Genomic DNA, 10,205 nt, shown 5'->3' with positions numbered 1-10,205 from the left:
TGGGTGTGGTGGGTGTGGGCCAATCCCTGAGTGCACATAGCATGCCAGTTCCTGCCTTGAGGAACTAGATGGCACACAAGGAGGAACTCTTTTTTTTTTTTTTTAAAGTTTAATTATAATATTTTCAAAGGTATAAGTAAAAATAACTTCTTTCCAATACACTTCTTCCTGGAAATGATAAAGGCTGGAGTCTAGGGTGTATGTAATGACTGTAATGTCCTTACTTTGGGCCAGAAGGAACTCTTTATCTCTTACTAGGATTGATGAGTAACTGCCATTTTTCTGAACCATTTGATTTCCCTGTCTTGGCATTATAGGATTTGAAAGGGAGCCACAAACATAACAGATATTATATTTTCCCTAATCTTGGAAAACAAAGGCTCATAATACATCATGATTTGATGTAGAAACATGAATTATATACCATTTATTTCTCCTAAAGAATTGTGAAGCTTTATATATAACTCTCTCTCTCTCTGTATGTATACACACACACACACACACACACACACACATATATGCATTATATTTTTAGAAATGGAACTGTAATTGCTTTTTCACTTGATACCATATTATGATTATCATTCTGTGACATTGAATATTCTTCCATAATATCACTCTTAATGACTACATTGTATTTTTTTTTGACTGCATTGTATTTTAATGAACTGTCTTTTAAAGGAAGAATTTGATCGTGTCATTAAGAAGTAAGGGTGGAACGAGGTGGAGAAGAGACCTTTCTAGCCAGAGAAAGCTGCCTGGTCATGCGCGCGTGGATATATTTAAAGATGTTATTTGGTGCCGTATTTGAATGCAAGTTCATCCAGGCCCATAGCTCAAGCTGTTTTTATTGTACCAGACATGTTTCAACAATAATTTGTATTGAAAAAATATATATAGCTACCTGGTTTATTCATCATCCATTAATGCATTCAAGTTGAGCAATATTTGTTGAGTGTTACAATGTACCAAACTGCATTCTAGGATCAGAATCAAACAAAATAGGAAAAAGTTTCTGCCCTCATGGAATTTATACTCTGGTGAACCATACCTCCAAAAAAACCAAAACCTAAAAGTAAAAAAGCTATATAGTGTTTAGTTAGTAAAAAGTGCTATTAAGCAAAATGTATGGAAGGTCATTGTTTTGAACTGAACTCCAACATCAGCCCCTGGCTGATCTGACCATACTAGAATGGGTTCACTTGTGCTAAGTGACATAATCAAACTGAACTCTGAAAAAGTTCAGTTTCATTCATAGTAAACAATCTGAAACAGCCCAGTTTATCTGAGCCAGCAGGTTGCAGAAGTTTCTTCTGATTTAGACTCATACAGCAAGTGATTTTGAAATGACCAGTTTTAGTTTTTTTATGCTTTCTTTGGCTTTTGTATGTCTATAAAGCCAGCTTCCTCTTCTCAGTTCATAAGAATATCCATTCTATCTTATAGATGAGATGTTGCCTAATTCCAGAGTCACAAAAATGAAAAAGGCAATTAGATCTAAGTTTGTTTTAATTTTGCCCCTTTCAGTGGTAAGGAAAGGCAAGCATAAAATAAATGCATATGTGTCAAAGTTTAGATTGAGCATTCAGGGAGTGTTTCACTGTTGGGGAATTTAAGTGAAGGAGCAAGTCAGGCATTTATGTGGGCGAGGGTCTTCTAGGTAGAGGAATAGCAAGAGAAATTTCCTGCAAGAGATGTGTTATGGTTTAGATATTAGGTGTCCATCAAAAGCTCAAGTGTGAGACAATGCAAGGTTTAGAATTTAAATGATTGGGTTATGAGATCCTTAACCCAATCAGTGAATCAATCCCCTGATAGGGATTAACTGAGTGGTAACTATAGGCTAGTAGGGTATTGCTGGAGGAGGTGGGTCACTGGGGATGTGCCTTTGGGCTATATAGTTGGTGACCTGAGTTTAGTCTCTCTCTGCTTCCTGGTGTGACATCTTGAACTGCTTCCCTCCACCACATCCTTCCACCATGATGTTCTACCTTACCTTGGGACCTGAGGAATGGAGCCGGCTATCTATGGACTGAGACCTCTGAAACTGTGAGCTCCAAATATACTTTTCCTCCTCTAAAATTGTTCTTGTCAGGCCTTTTAGTCACAGCAGCGAAAAAGCTAACTAAAACAAGGTGTGTGCCTGGTGACTTTGGGGAACAGGGAGAAGGTCAGTTTGGCCAGAAATGGGAAAGTAGAATGCAGGATGAGAGTAGTGGGCAATGAGGTTAGGATGGGGAGCAGATGGTGTAGGGACACCTAAGCTACGCAACAGATGTCAGCTTTAACCCTGAATGGCATGGGAGTCAGGGGAGGGTTTTAATCAAAGGAATGAGATACTTTAACTGTTGTATAGTGCACACATTATAGAAGAGGGGAATGAGAGTAGGGGAGAGTATAGAAACAGGGAGGCCAGTTAGGAGACTCGTACAATAACACAGGAGAGAGAAGGTGATGTGGACTATAGTAATAGCAATCCGAGGGATGGGAAAAGGTGGTTCAAGGAGGAGGTTGTGAATCACCACCTCCAGTGCTGCTGGTTGGCCAAGCAAGATGACGGTTGAGAATTTGAATTTGGAAATGTGGACAGTGTTGGTGACGTTGATTAGAACAGTTTTGCTGGAACGGTAGACTTAAAGGTCCAAGGGAAGGACAGTCAGGAGAATGGAAGGATAGATATAAGAAAGTATGATACTACTTTCAGAAAATTTCCTTTCAAGGAATTGAAGCAGTAGCCAGGGGGATTGGTGGGATCGGCAGAGGTTTTATTTTGATTTAAAATAAAATATTGGGGCGCGCGCGCGCCGTCCCCCAGCGCGCTCCAACCCGCGCGCCTGCTGTCCTGGGGCTCGTCGGCGCGCGCTGGTTTCCGCCTCCGGCTCGGGACGCTTCCGTTCCTAGTGGGGCCCATCTTGGAGGCCTATGGGTGCAGCTACCAGGATCGCTTTCTTCCCCAGGGTTTTCTGCAGCCCTTCTCATGTTGGACAATGTGATTCATCAGAGAGAGAGACCCTCCTCCTCTTCCTATCCATGAGCCACTCTTCCCAACTGCTCTCCCATCATCCACTGCCCTCATGTCTACCATACTCCTGAATCTGGATTTTGGGGGATCTCCACCCAAAAAGGCATTAGAAGGGAATGCCAAGCATCGAAAGTTTGTTAAGAAGCGCCGGCTCTTGGAACAGAAGGGCTTTCTCAATAAAAAGAAGCAGACCCCTAGCAAGGTGACTAAGTTGCACTCAGAACCTCCAAAGAAAGGGGAAAATGTGAGAGTGGATGGCACTTGGAAGATTCCTCCCCTTTCAAGAAAGAAGACACCTGCACCCAGCACTGGGTCAGGATTGTCCCTGGATAAGAAAACTGCAGTGCCTTGGCTGACCCCTGCACCTTCAAAGAAGGTTAATTCTGTTGCAGCTAAAGTAGATTTGCTGGGGGAGTTCCAGAGTGCCCTTCCAAAGATTAAGAGCCACCCAACTCGCTCCCAGAAGAAGGCCCTCCAGAAGAAGAACCCTCCTCAGAACAATGCCACACAGAATTCCACCAGAAATCACTTAGAAAATAAGTGCTCTGGAGCATCCCAGAAATTGCCAGGGAAGATGGTGGCAATTGACTGTGAGATGGTGGGCACAGGACCCAAAGGGCATGTTAGTTCCTTAGCTCGATGTAGCATTGTCAACTATGATGGAGATGTGCTTTATGATGAGTACATCCTTCCCCCCTGCCACATTGTGGACTACCGAACCAAATGGAGTGGAATCTGCAAGAAGCACATGGTGAATGCTACACCCTTTAAGATTGCTCGGAGCCAGATCTTGAAGATAATCTTGGGGAAGATTGTGGTGGGGCATGCCATCCACAATGACTTCAAAGCCCTGCAGTACTTTCACCCCAAGTCCCTCACCCGAGACACCTCTCAAATACCCCTCCTCAACCGGAAAGCCAATTGCCCGGAGAATGCCACCATGTCTCTGAAGTGCCTCACCAAGCAGCTGCTACATCGGGACATACAGATCGGGAAAGGTGGACATTCCTCTGTGGAAGATGCCCAGGCCACCATGGAGCTGTACAAGTTGGTTGAAGTTGAGTGGGAACAACATCTGGCCCAAAATCCCCCAAAAAACTAGCAACTGTGGGGAGACAGAGGCAACATCCCGGAGAAACAGGGCCGCAGACCAACACCTGCCTCTTCTAGCTTCACATCTGCAGAAGCTAGACCTGTTGGGGAGAGACACTGTACCCCAGGCTTAATACCCATTGAAATTTCAACTCAGCTCTTGTGTCCTGTATCTGGTTAAGTGTCCCATGGAAGTGGGAAACCTTCATGTCAGATTCCAGCCCGAGACTGCTTACTTTAAATGGTGCTAACCACAGGTCCCAGGATTCTTTGTGCCAGTCAGACTTTTTGATTTCCAGGACAGGGCATACTGGGGAATGTAGTTTCCTACATTGCCTTATCACTAGGTAGCCACATGTCTCTTGTATTTTGGAGATGGGTTGGGGGATTGCCCAGGTTGGCCTCCAACTCCTGGGCTCAAGCAGTCCTCCTACTTCAGCTTCCTGAGTAACTGGGAGTGTAGACCTGTGCTACCATGCCCAGCATTTTTTATCCTCACATAATTAACAGCATCCCTTTTACTTTCAAAAGTATCCTAATTGGATACTGGAGTGTATGGTCATGTTACATATCCAAGACTCCGCTCTGGTTCAGAGTCTGCATCCAGCCTGCCAGGATATCACCTGCCAACTTCAAGAAGAGTCACTATTAGTGATGTTTTGTTCTTAAGGTTAGAAGGCAATGAGGTAAGAGTATAACTTAGAAATCAACTTTTCTGATTTAGGAAAAGGAGTCTCTTACCTAAAATAGTAGAGGATTTATTTAATTTAGGTTCTACTTGGAAGATTGAAATGGATTTACATGGTTTTAATGTTTTCAGTTTTTGTTTTGTTTTTTGTTTTTAGTCTTTTACCTTACTAAACCAAACCTCTAAAATTCAGATGATCTCTTTGATAAATTTTTACAATGGAAAACAAAACAAAACAAAAAAAATAAAATAAAATAAAATATTGTTTAAAATAATGGAAGATTCAGTAGAGGGACAGAAACTGACAATGTAGGAGACTGTATATTGAGGAAAGTTTTTCTGAAGTCTGTACTTACCTTATGACATGCCATGTGATGCTTTCTATTCTTTTCTGGTCTGTTCTGTTGAATCCTATTCTATGCCGATCTTGCTGTATTAAATTGATTTCACAACTCCAGCTTTGGGCTACCTAAATTTAAGTTCCCTCTTCCAGCGTAGAATTGTTTCTGCAACAATACTCACTGTGGGAGAGGCTTTACTTAGAAAAGTCAGGGCAGCACTGTTGATAGACACTTGAAAAACTCAAGAATATTTTGTTTTACAGACTGGCCGTGTTGACAGCCTGAAGCTCAGGAGCCTAAGGGTTACTCAAACAGGACTTTTCAGTTGATTAAAGTGCTAACACTGCCTGCATTGAGTCCGTTAGTCCAAAGTCAGCCATATGCGCAGACACTGGTCACATCTAAAAGAGCAAGAAGACCAATGAGAACTGATGAAATATTCATCCTCCTGATAATTTTGTTTGTTTTGTGGAGACTGGGTGTTTGCTTTTGCCCTGCTAATATGAATCTTTGGCATTTGAACACACTAAATTGACATTTTGAAATGAGTGGGTGAGTGAAGCTTGTTTTCTAAGCAAATGATATTTTCTTGATTTCATATGTGAGGTACTGTTAATTGTCCCTGATAGTAAAATGATAAAAAAAATAGTGCACACATAAGTTACAGATACACTAAAACATTAATACAGATATACAACAGATACATTAATAATTAAAGCAATTTTAGAGTATATTCTGCTCATCTATATACACATATGTACATACACCTACTACTTTATTTTATAATTAAATCATGGCACACATTGGAGACACTCAACAAATACTCAGTCAACAAATGCATGAAGAAATGCATAGATGGATAGATGCGTGCAGACTGCTAACTTACCTAGCTATGAGATTTGACTTACCTTTGGTTTTCTTCCGTCCTATTCCCCCTTGAATGTATTTAGAGAAAAGAATATTTACCCATCTCAAATGGGCTGTGATGTGAATATATATTATTGAAATTACCATGAACTTTAAAGAAGAAAGTGTTTTTAGAATGATAATGCCACTTGGCTACCTTTCTGCTTGGCCCCCAATCATCTAGTGAGGTTGGCTGGTGATAAGAACAATGTGCATGAATTTTTATCTTGGAGTGGAAATAAAATATTCTTATTTAAGTGGAGTTTAATTTGGAAATGCAAAGATGTTAGACTTGAGGAAACTGGGTTATTCACATTTGCATCAACACTGTCTCACTGGTCTCCTTCCTTCTCAGGGTGAGCCATCAAGATGGCATTGCTTCAGATCTGGGTAGGCCACCTCTCTCCTCTCTCCCCACTACTGGGGACTTTTATCTCAGGCCTCATATTGCCTGATGTTTGCTGTGCCTTTAGGTTACACATCCATGTTCTAGACAGGACGAATAGGGAAGGAGCCAAAAGTCCAACAGAGGCAAGCCAACAGGTCCTACCCTTTTCATAAGTGCTTTCTTGGAAGTCTTGCCCAGTGACTCCAACTTACATTTCATAGGCTAGAACTGGATAATATGATCAATACCTGTGACAGGTGGTCTGAGATAGAGAGCATCTTATCTTTCCAACCTCCATAATAAAGGAAAATAAGGATAAAAGTCATTGCCAATAGCTTTTGGGCAGTGAAACGTAAGCATCTACTTTAACTGTTTACAGAGGAACATAATATTGGCTCAAGATTTAGATCTTGGAACAGCACAAATGACATGCTATTTGGAAGGAGACTAGAATGAACCCCTTTCATATGTGAATGCTATTTGTGTTTTAGTCTCCTGCATTGATGTTGATAGATAGTAGTTTATGAATATTTATAGTACATGTTTTGAATCTTTAAATTAGGGAAAGAAATAGGGTTGCCAGACTTGCAAATAAAATAAAACACACTTAGTTAAATTTGAGTTTCAGATAAACAATAAATATATTCTTAGTATAAGTATGTCCCAAATATTCTTGGATACATTGGGTTTTTTCTTCTTCTTTTTATCTTTTTTTTTTTTTTGAACCCAGGGGCATTTTACCACTGAGCTATATCCCCAACCATTTTTGTAATGTTTTATTTTGAGACAGGGTCTCACTCAGTTGCTGAGGCTGACCTCACACATGCGGTCCTCCTGTTCCTGAGTCTCTGCGATTGTAAGCATGCACCACTACACCCAGGCATGGTACATAATTATATCATATTAAACAAACATTCATTGTTTACTTGAAATTCAAATTTAACTGGGTCTCCCGAATTTTATCTGGCAACCTTCTTAGACAGGAATCTCTACCATGGGCCAGAGCATTTAGCCATGAGCTGACTTCCCAGAAGTGGTATTACCATGCGACATAAAATGCACAGCATATCATAAAGTGCCCATTTTAAAGTTGTTGGCAATGACTACCCCATGCATGAGAACTGTGCTAAAGAAGGAAGAGAAAATAAGTGACCCTTTAAACACAGAAATATTTGTTTTGTCATTAGTCTTGCTACTCGAGGAGCAATTTTGAGCCAACATAAGAAAATGTATTCAATGAAGAAGATAATCTGTTCACCCCTCACTTTTCAAGTAATGGCAGGATGTGCAGAAGGTACAGTCTATGTGTTTCCAGACTGAGCCCAGAGAGCTGTTGCTAAAGGTTCAAGGAATAGATCATTATAATTAATCTGTTCTAATTTGCAACATCTTTTAAAATTTCCTCCTGGGAATTAGAGTCCAACCTTCAGGATATATAATTGTATGGAATGGCAGGCAAGCTCACTGTAACTCTTTGGTCTTGGGACTCATTTTCTCTAAAATGCATTATTGACATTTGCAAAGCTTTGCCACCAAAGAGTGACTTAAAGACTGACAGCAAAAGCCTTGGGAAAGAAGTATGAACTAATTTCATCTACTCTGAGGTTCTTTAATGAACGAGCCACCCCTTCCTACTTTCCATTCCCATGGACTTTCACAGAGAGATGCAAGAAAAATGGGGCAATCGATATCACTGGAAAGAAAAAACATACATAAAGGGAGACAAGACTACTGTCTTGCTAATTTGTGTGGTACATCAGGAAAAGGAAGTAATAACTCCTTCTCATTGATTTTAGAAAGCGTATCATTGAGGACAATGTTGATTTGCTAGAAACCAAAAAGGAAAAATTCTCTTACCTTGAGACTGAACATGGGCAACTGTCAAAGTCAACAAGTCTCTGCACACTGATAGGCCAGAAAGTAGGCATAAAGTCAGATAAGGAAATCAGAGACTTGATGCAAGCATGTCAAATCCAAGGGCAAAGATTAATTCGATTTCAAATTACCGGTCCATGGAATTGGCAGTGATTAATACAGACTTCTGTATCTGCTTTGAAGTCCATATAAATTTAAATTTCAGAGATAATTTCATTACACTTTTTTTTTTTGGATACTGGGGATTGAACCCAAGGATGCTTCACCCTAAGCCATCTACCCAGCCCTTTGGATTTTTTTCATTTTTAATTTTTTAAATTTTGAGACAGTGTCTCACTGAGTTGCTTAGAGCCTTGCTAAGTTGTTGAGACTGGTTTTGAGTTTGTGATCCACCTGCCTCAGCCTTCTGAGCTGCTGGAAATTCTGCTTCCTCAATAAATTTTGTATTCTTATTAAATGTTTATAGCACCAAGGTAAGACTCCACTAATCTCTTTACCAGTGGGTTTGTGTGCATCCACACCCCATAAGAATAAGAACTCTGTTTCTGCTTAGAGAAAGTTCAACCAAATAATGTCAGAGTGGAGGGACCCATTTGTCATTGCCACTGACAATGGCTTCCACATCTGCCCACTAAAGGGTAAATTGTCTTCTTTCCCATTGCAGTGACCACTGAAATCTGAGAACACTCCAGTTTCATAAACTTGGAATTTTTCCACCACAAGAAAGAAATGAATAAAGAGCTTCAAATGCAATTACTTTAAAATAGACGTTTAGCTATCAAGTGTAATTCACAAAGCAGATCATCTGCTCTAATAGGGGCCATCTTTTTTGTTCATGATAACTTTTGTCAGTGATCATAAATATTTTTTCTGTCACATGAGACTACAATTTCATTTCATTTCTGAGGCCTTAGCTAGCAGGACTGGTCAATTAGAAGTCCATTGAGTGTACCATATCTAGTGAAAACTCATTCATCCTGCAGTCTTAACATTCTCTGTAGCATAGTGTGTAGAATAAATGTTTTGTCTGAGACATTTTCCTCCTCCTCTAACTAACTTCTTGGGAAGGGCAGCAGTGGAAAAGGCAATCAATTATGAGCTTGGTTGGCTTCAGCAGAAATAATCTTCAGAACATAAGAACAGAAACAATAAAGACCAAAACAGTAATGGCAACTTCCTGGATCTGAGAGGGGCCCTACCTCAGGGCTCAGGTTATCAGGCACAAGAGACAACCAGATATGCCCCCATTATCTTGATTGCTTTGGAGCATGGTATAAAGAAGAGGGGATGGCAGGATATAGAGAGGAAGAGGAATTTGAAGAAGTTGAGGTGAATAATCTACTCATGTATCAGAGCAGGCTTCTCATTACAGCAACAATAGCAAGGTGGCTCTGATTTATTGATCTCCACCATGAGTCAGTTTTAGATGGGAACATTGAACTGTGAGAGGTAAATTAACCTGCCCAAAGTTACTTAGTCATTCAGTTTTATCTGTGACTCCAGGTCAGTGTCAGGGGCATATAAAATGCTTCCCAGACTAAAATACTATTCCTGCCATTTTTTAATGTTTCTTCTCTGCTGTCCTCTCTACCACCAAATATTACACACTTCATATCCTCTTATCATTAGCTATTGAGAAATTCCCAATAGTTCAGTGGACATGTAGCTTGATTTCTCCATCTCAGAGACTGTACCACACCCAGTGTTATAGAAACATCATTACATTGGATTTTGGAGATCTGGGTTTGAGTCTCTGAGATTGCTTATTCCTCCCTTACTTTTGCCAACAAATATTTTTGAATGACGAAAGCTAATTTATTATGAAGGTAATGAAAACTTAACTCTCAGGGGTCCTCACTTGCGTGGACCCTTTTCAAATTCTTGGGAAAGCTT

General features: G+C 40.3%; 1 protein-coding gene across 1 annotated transcript; it reads left to right on the top strand.

Annotated features, from left to right (window-relative positions):
• Nucleotides 1-2,910: 2,910 nt before the first annotated feature.
• Nucleotides 2,911-4,900, top strand: LOC124965629 (interferon-stimulated 20 kDa exonuclease-like 2). The gene has a single exon (XM_047526688.1). It carries the CDS (start codon nt 3,075-3,077, stop codon nt 4,122-4,124), a length of 1,050 nt encoding a protein of 349 aa, XP_047382644.1. The 5' UTR covers nt 2,911-3,074; the 3' UTR covers nt 4,125-4,900.
• Nucleotides 4,901-10,205: the final 5,305 nt, after the last annotated feature.

Source organism: Sciurus carolinensis, chromosome 15 (assembly GCF_902686445.1).
Source record: "Sciurus carolinensis chromosome 15, mSciCar1.2, whole genome shotgun sequence".
NCBI lineage: Eukaryota > Metazoa > Chordata > Mammalia > Rodentia > Sciuridae > Sciurus > Sciurus carolinensis.
Note: the sequence above shows the minus strand (reverse complement) of the source record. Positions and strands in the feature narration are given on the sequence as shown.

Coding starts and splice junctions, on each gene's coding strand:
- LOC124965629 (XM_047526688.1), top strand. CDS start 3,075: ATGTCTACCATACTCCTGAATCTGGATTTTGGGGGATCTCCACCCAAA.